At 45.5% G+C, this 18519-nt stretch overlaps 1 protein-coding gene across 1 annotated transcript; it reads left to right on the plus strand.

The window, feature by feature from the left end:
• Positions 1-4837: 4837 nt before the first annotated feature.
• On the plus strand, positions 4838-11970 carry ZIM3 (zinc finger imprinted 3). Its single transcript, XM_020888155.2, is given in 6 exon segments — positions 4838-4864; positions 6356-6412; positions 8356-8500; positions 9046-9147; positions 10678-11805; positions 11808-11970. Coding segments are annotated over 6 exon segments (1566 nt in total). The 3' UTR covers positions 11915-11970.
• Positions 11971-18519: the final 6549 nt, after the last annotated feature.

Consider the following 18519-nt stretch of genomic DNA (forward strand, 5'->3'; position numbering starts at 1 on the left):
GAAAACCAATGTTGGGGAGCTCAAAGAATAAACTAATAGGTAAAATGTTCTTGTTTATTTCATGGGACTTTCAGTCATTTGGATAAATATTTGGATAAATAAATCTTTTCAATTTAGGATGAAAGATTTCACTTGCATGGGATTTTTTAAATTTCCATTGGAAATACACTGGCTTGTTTTTCAAAAAAAAGTTTTGTTGTTCAGTCACTAAGCCATGTCCGACTCTTTGCGACCCCATGGGCGCAGCACACCAGCCTCCCTGTCCTTTACCATTTCCCGGAGCTTGCTCAAACTCAAGTCCATTGAGTCGGGGATGCCATCCAACCACCTCCTCCTCTGTCAGCCCCTTCTGCCTTTCACAACATTTATTCGTGAGGTTTTATGGAAATTGTAGCTGAGGACGTCTGATAGGATTAGAATAGGTGGGGCTTGCTGTTTCTGACCAGAAGGTCTTTGTTTCCTGACCAGATTAGGATCTTGAGATGAGAAGGGTGGGGCTGATTACTTTTGTTTGATGGCTCATTTAGCTTTTAAATACACACATCTTCTCATTTCCAGTCCACCCAAGGAGAAGAAAGGACCACAGGCGCTGGGAATCAACCTGGAGAGTTCATACCAGACTTCGCTGGAGGTAGGCTGTTCTTTCCCCTTCCTTGAAAGTCAAGCGTTTTACGTTTGTACGTTGGAGTTCTGAGTATTCGTGTTGGAAAATGGTGCTCCCAGGACGTCCCCGCTACGTTCAATGGCCTTGAATGCTCAGCTCCACGGCCCATGGTTCGGTTCTGACTTCACTGTTTTCTGTGCTCAGCTTGCTTTTCTTGCTCTCTAGCGGAGAAGCCACCTCTAGCACAGGAACCCAACTTGGCCCCACGGTCTGTGCACGGGCTCATTGCAAAAGTGCAGCTGAACTTCTGTTCCTTTTCCCCCCCAGTTCAGCTCCGTTTTATATGCCAGTGTCATATCTGTACCCATTACCTTCATCTTGTTTAGTCGCTCAGTCGTGTCTGACTCTTTTTGACCCTCTGGACTGTAGCCTGCCAGGCTCCTCTGTCCCTGGGATTCTCTAAGCAAGAACACTGGAGTGGGTTTTCATTTCCTTCTCCAGGGGATCCTCCCAACCCAGGGATCGAACCTGTGTCTCCTGCATTGGCAGGCAGATTCTTTACCACTCAGCCACCAGCGAAGCCCCCAAGATTGTTTTTGATAATTTTGTTTTTAAATTTCTGGGGGGTAGAGGGTCTTTTGTTTCTTTTGTTTCTTTTTTTTGGTCTGGCTGCTCCATGCATGTCATGTGGGATCTTAGTTCCCTGACCGGACTGAATCCTCAACCCCTGCATTGGGAGTATTGGAGTCTTAACCTTTGAACTGCCAGGAAGTCCTTGGTTTTCTTTTTTTTTTAGATAAATTTGTTTGTTTGTTTTTTGGCAAGGGGACATGTGGGATCTTAGTCCTCCGAAGTCAAAGAAAGTGAAGTCGCGTCTGACTCTTTGAGACCCCATGGACTATAACCCACTGGGCTCCTCCATCCAAGGAATTCTCTAGGCAAGAGTACTGGAGTGGGTTGCCATGTCCTTCTCCAGGGGAATCTTCCCAACCCAGGGATCGAACCCAGGTCTCCCACACTGCAGGCAGACACTTTACCGTCTGAGCCACCGGGGAAACGGTCCTCCAACCAGAGAGCAAACCTGCACTCCTGCAGAGGAAGCGGAGGCTGCCAGGGAATTCGCCACGATCTAATTTTTTAGAGCAGTTTTAGTTTTACGATACAATTGAGAGGAAAGTACAGATATTTTCCATATGCTTCCTGCCTTACCTGTGTGTAGGCCCTCCCCCCTCAACATATATTAACCAATCATTACCAACAAAGTCCCTGGTTTTCCTAAGGGTTCACTCTCTTTTTTGTTTGTTTGGGTTTTTTCTCCCTTGTCACCTATTTTTAAGGGTTCTCTCTTGGTATTGAACAGTCTTCGGTTTGAACACACATGTAATAACATAAACCCTTAACACAGTATCATTCAGAGGATTTTTCACTGCCCTAAAGACCCTCATGCTCTCCTGCTCTGCCTGTTTCTCTCTCCCTTTCCCCAGCCCCCTGGCAACTAATCTTTATTTATTTGGCTCAGTCAGGTCTCAGGTTCCGCGAATCTTTAATTAAGGCACGGGAGAACTCTTAGTTGCAGAATGTGGGACCTTAGTTCTCTGACCAGGGATCAAACCCAGGTCCCCAGCATTGGGAGTGCGAATCACTGGACCACCACGGAAGTTCCGAAACTAATCTTATTATTGGCCTCATCATTTCCCTTGTTCCCGAATGTCATATAGTTGGAATCACGCAGTATGTGGCTTTTTCAGATTGGCTTCTTTACTTAGGAATATGCATTTAATTTTCCTTCACATGTCTTTCTATGATGATGGCTTATTTCTTTTTTGCTCTGAATGATATGCCATTGTCTGGATATATCAGTTTATTTACTGAAGGACATCTTGGTTGCTTCCACGTTTTTCAATTATGAATAAAACTTCTGTAAACATCTGGTCCAAATGACAATGGTGCTGAGGTTGAGAAATCCTTGTTTACACGAATAGGTAACATCTACTCTCTGTACCCTCAAATTATGAATTTGTCTCCTTTTTTGTTTCTGTTTAAAGAATGAATGAATGAGAATGAAGGGTTTTATTTCTTTATACATTTTGAAATAACATATTCACAGCTACTTTAGAACAGTCTTTTAGCAATTTTTTTTATATCTTGTATGACTTTTGCCCACTATGAAAGAATTTTTAAAAATACATACACTAAAAAAAAACCCCACATACACTAGGGATTTTATACATTTTTTAGTTTCAAAAAGAGGAACACATCAATGTTTAATTTTGAAACTACAAATTGTATAGAAACCATATTCTTAACAAATATCTTTTTCCTCTTGTTTCTCTAATCCTTATAACCAATATACTATTTCTACTAATTGTCCTTCAAGAGAGCGAAGTTACCTCAAAAGGGAGCAATAAGGAAACGCAAGCATTAGAAAAACTGAAAAAGAGGTCAGAAGGCAATTATTACTTGTGATAAAAAATATCCATTGAGCAGAAGTTGAACAAATGACTCCATAATCTGAGAAAGTAGGAAAATGTTCACTGGTAGCAACTCAGAAGAGATGGGTAAATCAGTACCTCGTAAGAAAAAGTGAAGTTACAAAAAAGCCTTTGAACCATACTTTAGAGATATTAAAATTTTTTAAAAATAAATAAGCCGGGAGGTAATTCCCTGGTGGTCCAATGGTTAGGATGCTGCACTTTCACTGCCATGGACCCAGGTTTAATCCCTAGTTGGGAAATTCCCTGTAATGTAATACATTCTTTTTAAAATGCAGAGAAAAATGAAAGATGAAACTTAGACGTCTTCACAAAGAAAGACAAATACTGTACAATATCACTTATATGTGGAATCTAAGAAATACAACACACTAGTGAATGTAATGAAAAAGCAGCAGACTCACAGATACGGAGAATACACTAGTGATTAACAGTGGGGAGAGGGAAGCAAGGAGGGGCAAGATGAAGAGGGATGAACTGCTAGGTGTGAAATAAGCTGCAAGGATATGCTGTACAACATGCAGAACACAGCCAATATTTTGTAATAACTACACATAGAGTATAACCTTTAAAAATCATGACTCGTTATATTGACACCAGTATGACTTCCCAGGCGGCGCTGATGCCAGTGCAGGAGACATAAGAGACGTGGGTTCGATCCTTGGATGGGGAAGATCCCCTGGAGGAGGGCATGGCAACCCACCCCAGTACTCTTGCCTGGAGAATCCCATGGACAGAGGAGCCTGGCGGGCTACAGTCCACAGGGTCGCAAAGAGTCGGACACGACTGAAGCAACTTAGCACATACATATTATACACCTGTAACTTATTCCCTGGTGGCTCAGAGGTTAAAGCGTCTGCCTGTAATGTGGGTAGACCCGGTTCGATCCCTGGGTCGGGAAGATCCCCTGGAGAAGGAAAAGGCAACCTACTCCTGTATTCTTGCCTGGAGAATCCCATGGAGAGCGGAGCCTGGTAGGCTACAGTCCACAGGGTTGCAAAGAGTTGGACACGACTGAGCGACTTCACTTTCTTTCATACTTCAATTAAATGAAAATAAGGGGCTTCTCTGGTGGTTCAGTGTTTAAGACTCCATGTTTCCACTGCAGGGAGCACAGGTTGGATCCTGGGTTGGGGAACAAAGATCCCACAAGCCACCTGGGGCAGCAAAAAAAAGAAGAAAAAGCAGTTATTTATTATTTTTAAAATTAATATGTTTATTTTATTGAGGCATGGTTGACTTACAATGTTTCAGGTGCATATCAAGGTGATTCAGTTATATATACACACATATTTTTCAGATTATTTTCCATTATAGTTTATTATAAGATATTGACTATCATTCCCTGTGGTATACAGTAAACCTTTGTTGCTTGTTGTGTATGTATGCTTTTAAAATCAGAAATCTAGCATTCCATTCATACTGAGTCAAACAAGTGGAGTCAAAATGTCCTAAATATTTTAGCTAGGGAAACATGCCTACGTTTTCTAAAGTATATATATCATATTTTACATACTATTTATATATCTGTACATGAAAGCCTTTCTACTACGCTTGATAAAAGCTTGAGAAAGAACATCAAATAAAAGAGAGGAAGAAAAAGTAGCTATTACTGGAAAGAGAAAAGAGCCGATGTCTTCAGAAACTGAAACGACTAAGGATAAAGGGCGTCCGCTGCTCTCCGCAGGCGTCTCCTGCCTGGGTTCTGCCCCCCTGGGGAAGGGACCCTCTTGCGGGTGACATGGCCTGTTTCCCGCCTTGCTTGCCGGTGAGAGGGAACCCTGTTTCAGGTCTGGAAGACTCCAGAGCGGCCGGAGGAAATAGGGGGAGCCTGGCTTCTCTGATGAGGCGGAAACTCCAGGAAGACGCCCTCTCAGGACCTTCGCTTGCTCTGTTCTGCACCCGAGGCTGGGTTCTGAGAAAGCTGACTGTGCTTCCTGCATCCGCTTGGCAAGTTTACGCGTGTGCTCCGCCGCTTCGTCGTGTCCTGGTCTTGCGACCCCGTGGACTGTAGCCCGCCAGGCTCCTCTGTCCGCGGGATTTCTCTGGCAAGAAGACTGACGTGGGTTCCCATTTCCTCCTCCAGGGGATCTTCCCCACCCAGGGATCAAACCCAAGCCTCCTACTTTGGCAGGTGGGTTCTTTACCCCTGACCCATCCGGCAAATTTACGGGCCGTTGCAAATCAGGCTGAACGGACTCAGAGACAACCGTGCCTTTGAAAACTCTGACGGGAAGGAGGCATGAAGGCGGACTCCTGGAGGGTCTGCCGGTGGCTGGCCGGATGACTCCCCCTGTACACACTAGAGCCTGCACCCTCGGATCCTTAAACCTTTGATTGTAGCACCTGGGCTTGCCTGACGGCTTCGTGGTCAAGAATCCGTCCGCCAATGCGGGAGACAAAGGTTCGATCCCTGATGCGGGAAGATTCCCCACGCCGAGGAGCAACGAAGCTCCACGCCTCCCTCCCTCCAACTAAGCACCGCAACTGCAAAGCCTGTGCCCGAGGGCCGGGGAGCCGCAACCACTGAAGTCCTCAGCCCTAGAGCCCCGGCTCCGCAAGAAGAGAAGCCTCCACAGTGAGAAGCTCGCTCACAACTAGAGAGCAGCCCCTGCCCGCTGCAACTAGAGAAAAAAGCAAGGAAGACCTGGCACAGCCCAAAATACATAAATCAATACAATTACTACTTTTAATTATTAAAAAAAGAAAGAAAGCTTTGATTACTGTACCTGTAATTACTTCCACTCGTTTGATGAGAAAAATAAGCCGATAGTGAGATGTCTTCTCCTTGATCCTTTTTGTGCGCTCTCCTAGTTTGTGCCAGATTGAGTCTCTTCTGTCCTATCCGACTCTGCGACCCCATGCATGCCAGCCTCCTCTGTTCAGGGGGTTATTCAGGCAAGAATACTGGAGTGGGTTGCCATGCCCTCCTCCAGGGGATCTTCCTGACCCAGGGATCAAAAATGCATCTCCTGCCAGACCTGCATTGCAGGCAGATTCTTTACCGTTGAGTGACCGGGAAAGCCCCCATAGTTATTTACTTGAAGGCAAAGGATTACTAGTAGAATCAAAGGGTCCAGGAGATGTGTAAATTGTGAGAGGTCAAGGGAATTCTATGGGTTTATGCCACCCAGTGGGGTCGGCCCCTGCCCAACAGGGACTGTCTGGGGACAAGCGAGGGCTTTTCTGCAGGGTCCAGGCTGTACTGGGCAGCTCCGGACACTCCGCTTTTTCATGGCTCTCTTCTGTTTTCCCTCAGCTCTTCCTTCCCGAGACCATCATGGCTCAAAAAGAACAGGAAATGAGCAACATCCAGGTGAGTCTGTTTTTTTTTTCAAATCCAAATCATCATCTCAAACAAGCACACATGTCATCTGTATTCCCATTCCTCAGAATTAACCTCTGCTAACCTCTTTCTCAGTTTTTCCTTCCCTCCTCCATCCCCTCCCTTCCCTTCCTTTGATCGGCTCCACAGTTATCTGGGGCCAGTGTCCTGTTTTCACATCCTGAATTCCCTCGGGTCTCACCAACTTCCCTTAATTGCTGGACTGTGACATCCTTCGCTTACTGATCTGGGAGACAGTATCTTATTTCTCGCATGTCTAAAGGAGGGGTGCCCTTTCCCCCCCCTTGGTAAAGAATCTGCCTGCAGTGCAGGAGACCCCGGTTTGATTCCTGGGTCGGGGAGATCCGCTGGAGAAGGGACAGGCTGCCCACTCCAGTATTGATGAGTTTCCCTGGTGGCTCAGCTGGTAAAGAATCCACCTGCAATACAGCAGACCTGGGTTCGATCCCTGGGTTTGGAAGATGCCCTCCAGAAGGGAAAGGCTACCCACTCCAGTATCCTGGCCTGGAGAATTCCATGGACTATACAGTCCATGGGGTCACAAAGAGTCAGACAGGACTGAGCGACTTTCACTTTCACTTTTTGCCCTTTTCCCAAAACAGGGAAAGCTGGGGCATGTCACAATCCAATTTCCACGCCCTGTGAAAAACAGATTGGAAGGCATCAGTTTAGAAGCAGTGAAAGAGGAAGGGTATTGTTGTTTAGTCATCAAATCATGTCCAATCATTAGGCCCCGTGGACTACAGCACGCCAGCCTTCCCTGTTCTTCACTGTCTCCCAGAATTTGCCCACACTCGTGTCCATTGACTCGGTGATGTCATTCAACTGTCTCATCCTCCGTCATCCCCTTTTCCTCCTAGAGTTAGGATGCTAGTGCCTTGTTCTAAATAAAAGAAGGGATTTGAGTCGGTTCTAGTGAGGTGGATGAGCCTAGAGCCTGTTACACAGAGTGAAGTGAGTCAGGAATAGAAGAACAAATTCTGTATATAAATGCACATACACGGAATCTAGAAAGACGGTACTGATGAATCTATTTGCAGAGCAGGAATAGAGACATAAAAATAGAGAAGAGACTTGTGGATACAGCCGGGAGAGGAGAGGGTGGGATGAACTGAGAGAGCAGCATTGAAATACATACCCATTTTACCATATGGAAAATAGATGGCTGGTGGGAATTTGCTCTGTGCTCTGTGACAACCTAGAGGGGTGGAATGGGGGAAAAGATCATAGGTACTTCTCTGGTGGCCTAGTGGTTAAGACTCTGAGCTTCCACTGCAGAGGGCACAGGTTCGATCTCTTATTGGTGAACTAAAATCCTATATGCCTTGTGGCACAGCCGAAAAAACTGCAAAGAGCTTAACATGTAATAAATCATAATTATCTTTAAGAAAGAGATATTGTGGATCAGTGAACAGTGGGGAAAATGGAGACCACCAAATAGATCTGAGAGAGGTTTAGAAAGTAAAATTGGTGGAACTGGATTAGGGTTTGTAGAAATGTAACCCTGAGGTTATGGCTCATTGGCGAGATATTTCAGGTACAGTTAATTTTCTCCCAGACACAGCAGTCAGAGAGGCGTCCCACGTGGCTCTGTGGTAAAGAATCCATCTGTTAATATAGGGGCCACGGGTTCAATCCCTGGGTTCAGAAGATGCTGTGGAGAAGGAAATGGCAACCCACTCCAGCATTTTCTTTTTCAGTCTGTTTTTTTAATTGAGGGGATAATTGCTTTACAACACTCCAGCATTCTTGCTATGGACAGAGGAGCCCGGCAGGCTACAGTCCACGGCGTCGCGAAGAGTCGGACACAGCTTAGTAACTGAGCACGTGTAACACTCAGCGAATAACATGCACAGTTCCATCTTGGCTCAGTGGGAATAAATTCCTGTGGATCTGGGGGTATCTTTCTGCAGGTCAGGAGCGTGTTACAGGGAGGCGTGACCTTTGAGGATGTCGCCGTGGCCTTCACACAGGAGGAGTGGCAGCGACTGAGTCCTGAGCAGAGGGACCTGTACAGAGATGTGACCTTGGAGAACTTCAGGAACCTGGTCTCCGTGGGTGAGCATGGCTCCTTGGGGAGCGTCACTCAATGCCTGAAGCCTGAACCTCGTGGCACTCGACCCGAGTAGCTTACCAGTTTTGGCTGTTAGATACTATTTGCTTTGGATATGCTCACGGCAGGACAGAGACTAGGGCATGTGAGGTGCGTGTGGGCTGAATTTAAGGAACCCCCCATCTCAGGTTGTGTAAGTAGCATGAGGATACATGAGGGCCTCTTTCAGTTTCGTGGGGGGGGGCCTCTCCCTCCACCCCAGTTCTGGCCCTGATTTTTGGGAAAACTTCATCCTCCAAAAAAAAAAAGCATTAAAAAATTGTATTTGGATTGACAGCCCCTGGGCACTCCTAGCTGTATCTTCCCCATCATTGCCTCAACCCAAGCTTGACACACAACACCCACACTCACACCAACACACTCACACATACACATTCCAACACGTAGGAACACCCTCTGACACACGGCACTCATGGAAACACACGCAAACACACACCACGTTCCCACAAACACACACTCACCAGCATCAAACTCCATTTTCCCTGAACAGGAGGAGGGGAAGCCGCCAAACCAGGAGTGATCTTGCGGCTGGAAAACGGTGAGGAGCCGTGGACGGTGGAGACGCAGGTGCTGAGGAGCTGCGGTCCAGCAGGTACCCAACCAGGAGAGGCAGGGCTGAGGTCACGGGGATGGAAGTCATCCTTTTTATTTTGGCCACACCGCGCCCCTTGTGGGATCTTAGCTCCCTGATCAGGGTTTGAACCCGTTCTCCCTGCACCGATTCCTAACCACAGCACGGCCAGGGAATTCCCCCCACCCCACCTTTTAGAAAAATAACTAAGTCCTTTAGCCTGAGTGGACCAAAATCATGGGGAAGATACTGACTTTTTTTTTGTAATGAGAGAATCTCCAGGTATTTCTCTCCACACAGCCACGTTCCTTAATTTTAACCTGAATTTTCCTTTACAAGTAAACTCTGTTTCTCCTCTCTTTGGGCTCTCCTCTGCTCCCTGTGGGTTCAACTGTGAAGCTCCCCGCACTCAAGTGTTTTCTCTGACACAAGGGCCTTCTCTTACAAAGGCGTGATCACGGGGGTTGACACTGGGTACTCAGCACTGAATGTAATGCTAGTATTCGTCTATAAACGTCATTCAAATTTCATGAATTTTCCCAATAATGTGCTTCACAGCAAAAGAACTGAAAAAGTTGGATCCAAAATTCGGCTGCTTGACTTACATAGGAAGAGAATCTAGATAAGGAGTCTGTATATATACAGACGGACCTTCCTGGTGGCTCAGGCAGTAAGAATCTGCCTGCAATGCAGGAGACCTGGGTTCCATCCCTGGTGGGGAAGATCCCCGGGAGAAGGGTATGGGAACCCACTTCAGCATTCTTGCCTGGAGATTCCCCAGGGACAGAGAAGCCTGGCAGCCTACAGTTCACGAGGTTGCACAGAGTCAGACGTGACTGGGCGGCTAAGTACACAGGAGTTTACTTAGGAAAAAACTAACCAGAATGATACATTGCAGGTAACTTTGAGTATAAATCTGTCATGGAGCTTAAGCTCTATTTATCTGAAACTAAAGACACGGTTGTTACACAGCACGTTACCTTCAGTAAGCAGTCGGCAGGTATTCAGTTGTGGTCATTTGTCATAGTAAGTCCTGTTTTTGATCATTCTTGATCAGTATCACCTGAGGTTACACCTACTCCTTCAAGTGTTCCTCCATAAAGTTTCAATTAAGTTAGCTTCCCACAGACTTTATACCTGAAACCAGCATGATCTCTTCAATAGAGAATTTATAATATCTCATTCAATCATGTGAGTGGGGAGATTCACACAGAGCATTTCTTTGTATTCTTTTTTTTTAATTATATGATTTATTTATTTCTGGCTGTGCTGGGTCTTCGTAGCTGCACGGGCATTTCTCTGGTTGCAACCAGCAGGGGCTGCTCCCTAGTCGCGGTGCTCGGGCCTCTCGATTCCGTGGCTTCTCTTGTGGCGGAGCTTGGGATCTAGAGCAGGCGGGTTTCGGTAGCTGTGCACACCCACGGGCCTAGGTGCCCTGTGGCATGTGGAATCCTCCCGGACCAGGAACCAAACACGAGCTCCCTGCATAGGCAGGAGTCTTCTTACCCACTGTACCACCAGGGAAGTCCATTTCTTTGTATTCTGTTTTAGAAAAAGACTGGGCTATTGAAGAGCCGAGTGGGAGATTCCAGGACATGGAGCAGAGCCTCAAGACTAAAGTTGCATCCGCCAACCAGGAGACATTGACTGAGCACGAACGTGACAAACCTAAAGAAATCTTCCTGCTGACTGCAGACAGTGTTCCTTCAAGGGCCAGACTCCTTGAACGTGACTCATGCGGAAAACATTTGAAACATAGTTTAGATACGAAAAGCTACGTAAAAAATAATACATACAATATATACAAAAGAAGAATTGGCAATGATCCATCTAAACTGAAAGAAAACCGATTTTTGTGGAATGCCTGTCGAAAGTCACTCAGTTCAAAATCATACCTTCAGAGTCCCCTAAGGACACAAGCCACTGAGGAATCCTTTGGACATAATACACGTAGACGGGCATTCAGCAAGAAGAGCAGGACAGATGAGCATCAGAACACTGATACAGGAGAAAAATCCTATGAATGTGACGAATGTGGGAAAGTCTACAAGCAAAAGCCCAACCTTGTCCAACACCGGAAAACTCATACTGAAGAGAAACCCTTTGAGTGTCAAACATGTGGGAAAGGCTTTTCCTGGAAATCCGCCTGCATTAATCATAAGAAAATTCACCATGAAGAGAAAGCCTATGAATGTGATAAATGTGGGAAGTCCTTTAAACAGGGCTCAACCCTCCTTCAACATAAAAAAATTCACACCGGACAAAAGCCCTACAGCTGCAACAACTGTGCAAAAGCATTCATCTACAAGTCAGATCTTGTCAAACACAGGAGAACACACACAGGAGAGAAGCCTTATACATGCAACGTGTGTGGAAAGGCTTTTGCCCAGAAATCCAATGCCATTGACCATGAGAAAATCCATTCTAAGGAGAGAGCCTATGCCTGTGAGCTATGTGGCAATACCTTCATCCAGCAGAAAAATCTTATTCAACACAGAAAAATCCATACTGGAGAAAAATGCTACGAATGTGACAGATGTGGGAAAGCTTTCTTCCAGAAGGCAAATCTTCACAGCCATCAGATAATTCATAGCAAAGAGAAGCCCTACCAATGTCAGGAATGCGGAAAATTCTTTAGCCGGAAGTTAGGCCTCCGCCTGCATACAAAAAACCATACTGGCAGAAACCTCATGAGCGTTCTGAATGTGGAAAAGTCTTCCTTGACACGTCATATCTTATCCAACACCAGAGAAGAATTCACAACAGATACACACCTCCTGCACATTAGAATAGGGCAATGCCCCCCTTAGAGGCTCGCCTAGAATAGCCCTCCAGCAGTTCCCACTGAATGATCAGCAAGAACTCTGTCAGAGGGCAGCCTGGGGTGCCGTGTATCCTTTGAAGATTGATTCTGTTTATTTGTTCAGCAAATATTAAGTACCCTTTGTATACCAGGGATTCTTTTAAACATTGATGATGTGGCAATAAACCAAATTGACAAAAAATGCTCATGGAGTTTTGTTCTAGTGAATACAATCTGTGGTATCCATTTAAAAATTTTATTTATTATTATTTTTAATACATCTCTTTATTCTTTTTCAAAAAATATTTTTTAAAAGATGTATTTATTTATTTTTGCTGTGGTGGGTCTTCGCTGCTGCACCTGGGCTTTCTCCAGTTGCGGTAAGCAGGGGCTCCTGATTGCAGCAACTTCCCTGGTTTTGGAGCTCAGGCTCTAGGTGTGCAGGCGCAGCATTGTGGCGCACAGGCTTAGTTGCCCTGAGGCATGTAGGATCTTCCCAGACCTGGGATCGAACTGGTGTCCCTTGCATTGCAAGGTGGATTCTTAACCACTGGACCACCAGGGAAGCCCTAAAGATTTTTCAGCGTGGACCATTTTTTAAAATCTTTATTGAATTTGTTACAGTATTGTCTCTATTTTATGTTTTGTTTTTTTGGCCAATAGGCATGGGGGAATCTTAGCTCCCTGACTGGGGATTGAACCCACGCACGCTGCATTGGAAGGTGAAGTCTTTTTTAAATTTAATTTTTAATTTTGTTTTTATGGCTGCCCTATGGGGCATGTGGGATCTTAGTTCCCCCACCAGGGATCGAACTCATGCCCCCTATATTGGGAGTGTGAAGTCTTAACCACTGGACTTTCAGGAAGTCCCATGTATTTTTTAAAAATGTAAATGCTATCACTAATTGGGGACAATAAACATAAAATGGAACAACACAGTTGCATCACTAAATGCCCTGGATGGATTATATTAGTATTAGTATTTATTTATTTGTATTAGTATATGCTAGTATTTATTTATTTGGGAACATGATCTGTTAAGTCAATACATTTAGCAACCCAGGAGAAATATACTGAAAGTACCTGGTAAGTCTTCAAAGCTGGAAAAGAAAGAGGGACAAACAGATGTTTCACACCATGAAAATCTCTGCCCTCCTCCCCACTTTACTTTGTTTTCCAAGAGAAAGGGGAGATAATTCATCTCTCTTGGTGAGCAGGAGGAAAAACCCCAGGTTGACTCCACCCATTGTGAGCACCTAGTTGCCTGTCTCAACTACAAACTGGTTCTCCCTGAGGGCATTTGGCATCTGCCTCTGCAGAGACTGACTTATGTGCTTGAGAATGGAGGTCAGGGTGGAGAGGGAGACACTGTATGTCTGAGAAATTGATGACACCGGTCTTTAAATAGTTAGATATTTTCAGAAACTGATTTCATGATCCCAGTCCTTGCATCTCCTTGTATCTAGAAAATCACTAAATCCCTTCATGGTGACATCAGCTTCTCCTGAGTAGCAGAAAATGTTTTGTAAAGTAAGCGCTTGATTGCGCTGAACTCCCCCTTCACCAAAATCTCACATATTGACCTTCCCCCGCTGCCTCTTTGGAGCAGTCTCTCAGAGCTATCTGAGCCATAGTCCTCATTTTGCCTCCAAAAAAACTTAACTCATAGCTCTTACCGTGTACATCTTTTTTAGTCGATACCTGGAACCAGTCTGTCCATGGGTTGCATGTATTTTTTTTATTATTTCTTTGTTTGTGGTTTGGTTGCGGCATGTGGGATCTAGTTCCCTGTCCAGGGGTCAAACCCGGGCCCCCTGCATTTTTGCTACTCACGGCCATGCAGTATCTTACTCCAAGTCTCACATGTTTCTGCTTAGCAAAAGCAAGGGAACCTGGAAAATAACATTTTAGCTAACCAGGCTTTGCAACGCAGGAAGGCAAGCTGGCGGTGGTGGTTTAGTCGCCTAGTCGTGTCCAACTCTTGGCGACCCCATGGACTATAGCCCGCCAGGCTCCCCTGTCCATGGGATTCTCCAGGCAAGAATACTGGAGTGGGTTGCCATTCCCTTCTCCGAAGGTAAGCTAGAAGAGGATTAAAATGGGTGTTAGATTCACTCTCTGTCATGGACAGTCCACCCATGGAGATGGAGGTCTTCAGGAAGTTGAATTCCACACGACAGCAGAAACATCTTCCTGCTTCACATAACACAACCATCCCTCATCTAAATGGGAACGCACTCACCCTCTCTCCCTTGGGGAAGTAAGTCTTCTGAGTCATTCCTTTCCTCCCTAAATTATTTCAGGTTCAGCTACTACCTTGTCTTTATAACTTATAACCTGGAAACAAACATTTAAACACCAACAGAACATGACAGATGTCACAGTAGGGGGAAAAGATAAGAATAAGGTGAAGTTTGGATTAGACAATAAATTGAGTAAGAAAATATTGTCAAGGGAAACAGGTATGGACTTGACTGGAGTGCTCCTGAGGCAGGGGATGGCCCCAGGCTAGTAATTTACAACTACTCACACCTCCTGGGGCCTTGCATTCATTAGCAGCCCCTTGTTTACATTTCCTGAAGCAAGAGGCCAAGGGCCTCCAGGACTGCATATTCATGACCAGTCTCCTGTAACCCTTTCGAGATCTCCACCTCAGTATAAAATCCAGCAGTGGGAATAGGGTAAATCATCAGACATCAGGCAATTTTTTTGGCAACAAGACTTGGACTAAACCCTGTAAAAAGATTAAGAGATCACTCACCTCTCATCCTTGGGGCAAGGGAGACAATGCTGTTCAGTTGCTAAGTTGTATCTGACTCTCTAACCCCAAGGGCTGCAGCATACCAGGCTCCCCTGTCCTTCACTATCTCCCGGAGTTTACCCAAATTCATGTCCATTGAATCGGTGATGCCATCCAACCATCTCATCCTCTGCCACCCCCTTCTCCTTGTGCCTTCAATCATTCCCAGCATGAGGGTCTTTTCTGACAAGTTGGCTCTTCCTATCAGGTGGTCAAAATATTGGAGCTTCAGCATCAGCCCTTCCAATGATTTTCTTTAGGACTGAATGGTTTGATCTCCTTGTTGTCTAAGGGACTCTCACGAGTCTTCTCCAGCACCACACACGCACAAAAGCCTTCATGAGGTCAAAAAATCAGAGGATAATGCCAGGCCATAATGAGTCTTTGGCCACCTGGTGCGAAGAACCAACTCTGGAAAAGACCCTGATGCTGGGAAAGATTGAGGGCAGGAGGAGAAGGGGACGACAGAGGGTGAGATGGTGGGATGGCATCACCAACTCGATGGACATGGGTTTGAGCAAACTCTGGGAGATAGTGAAGGACAGGGAAGCCTGGCGTGCTGCAGCCCGTGAGGTCGCAAAGACTCAGGACTTAGTGACTGAACACACACAATATTGAATAATGGGTCTTGTTTCTCCCAGAAGCCTGCACTTTGAGATTCGTCTCAGCTGAGGGGTGCACGGCACCCCAGGGGAGGGTCCCAGGGTAGGTCAAGTGTGGAAAAAGAGCCAGATCATTGGCTAAAGGTAAACAGAGACCCAGAAGACCTGTCCTGTGTAAACGGCGTAACTGCCTCTGACTGCGCTCCTCCTCTCTAGACCACCACGTCCTGTCTCTCTGGGTGTGCCTCTGCCTCGACTGCACAGAACGTCTCTCTGTGCCTTCCCGTGTGTTGCCGTGCTATGCCTCTAACAATAAACTTTGTGCCTGCATTTACAGCTCTTGCCTTGGGGACTTCCCTCGTGGTTCACCTTCCACAGCAGGGGGCACAAGTTCGACCCCTGGTTGGGGAACTAATATCCCACCTGCCCCCTCCAAAAAAAAAAAAAAATCTACAAATAACAAACACTGAAAAGAGTGTGGAGAAAAGGAAACCCTCCTACACTGTTCGTGGGGATGTAAATTGGCACAGCCAGTATAGAAAACAGTATGGAGATTCCTCAAAAAATTAAACATAGAGCTGCCACATGATCCAGCAATCCCACTCCTGGGCATGTAGTCAGACAAAACGATAATTTGAAGAGATACATGCACCCCTGTGTTCACAACAACACTATTTACAATAGCCAAGACATGGAAGCAACCCAAGTGTCCATCACCAGATCAATGGATAAAGATGTGGTACATACATACTATGGAATATCCAGTTCAGTGCAGTTCGGTTGCTCAGTCGTGTCCGACTCTTTGTGACCCCAGCAAAGAGTGGCCTGCAGCACGCCAGGCTTCCCTGTCCATTGCCAACTCCTGGAGTTTACTCAGCCATAAAAAAGAGTGAAATAATGCCATTTGCAGAGATTCGGATTGACCTAGGGATTATCACACAAAGTGAAGTGAGTCAGACAGAGAAAGAAAATATCATGTATCACTTACTTTACTAAACTATGACACAAATGGACATACCTATGAAACAAAACCGGTCACAGGCAGAGACAGCAGACTTGTGGTTGCCACAGGGGCTGAGGGGTGGGAGAGGGGTAGACTGGGAGTCTCAGATTAGCAGGTGCAAACGGCTGTATATAGGACGGATAAGCAACAATGTTTATCCAACAATGTTTATCGCGTTGTTGAATGTGACTTGTGCAGAGCACAGGAAACTATATTTAATATCCTGGGATAAACCATAATGGAGAAGAATATGAAAAAGACTGCATATATGTATAACAGAATCACTTCGCTCTAGAGCAGAAATGAACCCAACACTGTAAATCAACAAGTAAAATAAACAAAAGATGATAGCTTACCACGACTTTCTTGTTTGGATATTGAACTTTCTTTACATTTGACAGTGCCCTGGGGGAGAAGACAAGAAATGCACAAGAAGGCAAAGATAACTGGAGGCAAAGGAGCAGAGGATGTGGGTGTGGAGGGAAGATCTGGGAGGGATGCTAGGAGGCCTTGTGAGGTCATGGGTGACGACATGAGAGAGGAAATGACATTATATATAAAGGGGCTAAATGGAAATCAAGCGTCCAGGGGATCATCGGATGTTGCAGATCTCTGGTATCCACGAAGCCCAGGAGTTTTCTGTAAACTCACTGCTGTCAAGGTTGGTTTATGTAAATCAGCATGTGTGACTCCACACTGACACATCGTCATTACTCGAATTCATAGTTTACATTCTATTTCACTCTTGATGTTGTATATTCTTTGGGCGACTCTTTCCAGGGCCCTGCGCGGCCGCCGAGCTCACGGCCAGGGCCAGGGCGACGATCAGGGCGGCCAGCAGGAGCAGCGGGGAGCGCGGGGAGCCCACCATGGTCTCTCGGATGCGAACACACTGCAGCCGAGGGGCGATCCCGGGTGCCAGCACCGCCCCGCCGGCCGCGGCGCCTTTAAGGCCGGGCCGCGGCGGACCGCCCCGCCCCTCCCACTTGGCCCCGCCTCTCCCGCCCAGTTGCCCCGCCCACCTAATTCTTTTTTTTAATTAAAAAATTTTGTTTCTTTTTTATACAGTACTTTCTGTCTTTCCCCCTTAAATGCTAAAAATAATACTTAAAAAAACCTGTGCATAGGCCTGTTTGCTTTCCCCACCTCCTCTTTCTTGCAGCTAACTGTATAAACTTGTCCCATATTTTATACATCACCAGGATTTTTTTTCCCATTTTTTTTGTCTTAGTTCCCTTACCAGGGATTGAACCTGGGCCCCTGGTAGTTAAAGCCCCAGGTCCTAACCACTGGAACCCCAGGGAATTTCCCACCAGGATGTTATTTTTTTCCTCACCAGAACTTTATCTCTTTGTACTCACAAAATCCTCTCAACTTTCACACCCTTAATCCTATGACCTACTGACACTCAGTACTGTAAGACTGGTTAAGCCTTGGCTACTAGGCTATGTTATATATGTATGAATATTTATAGTCTTATTCATATTAGTAACTTTAGCAACATTTTAAGATGCTTTTGAATTTTCAAAATAAAATAATTTTTTAATATACTCAATTTCCCATTAATTATTTCCCTGCAATTCCTACAAGAATGTAAAAATACAGTTGATTGTATTGTAAAATAGCAAATTTTGCCAGTAATCAGTCACAAAACTTTGTGAAGACCAGCCAATGGTCCATGTATTGGTTGGGGTTTTAACACATTTACAATGGAAAGGTATGCATTCATGTGAGGAACTTGAAAACACACAATTAAAATCCTTTACATAAAACAAACAACTCATATATACACTAGTGAAACATATGATGATACTCTTCATAATAAAGCAGCAGCTCTTATATTTTCTGGAACACCAGATCTCCATCAATTACTGAGTCGCGCCCCCAGTTTCTGATTCAGTTGGTCTGAAACGGGATCCAGGACGGTTCATTTCTAACCAGCCTCCAGCTACTGCTGCCACTGAAGGACCAACATTTTGGAAATGACCCCATTAACACGAAAAGCGATTTTCTAATCTCACAGGCTAGGACAACCCACCTCAGTTTGAGCTTCGGGGTCTGCTGCAGAGTTAGCATGGTTATTTCCCATAAGAAGAGTTTCTGTTTGAACTTCACTCTCAAGCTCCTTGTCTTCTCATCTCTGAGCAGAGCTCAGATTCTTCCTTCCATGGAGGAAGAGGGGCTG

This window comes from Odocoileus virginianus, chromosome 20 (assembly GCF_023699985.2).
Source record: "Odocoileus virginianus isolate 20LAN1187 ecotype Illinois chromosome 20, Ovbor_1.2, whole genome shotgun sequence".
Taxonomy (NCBI): Eukaryota; Metazoa; Chordata; class Mammalia; order Artiodactyla; family Cervidae; genus Odocoileus; species Odocoileus virginianus.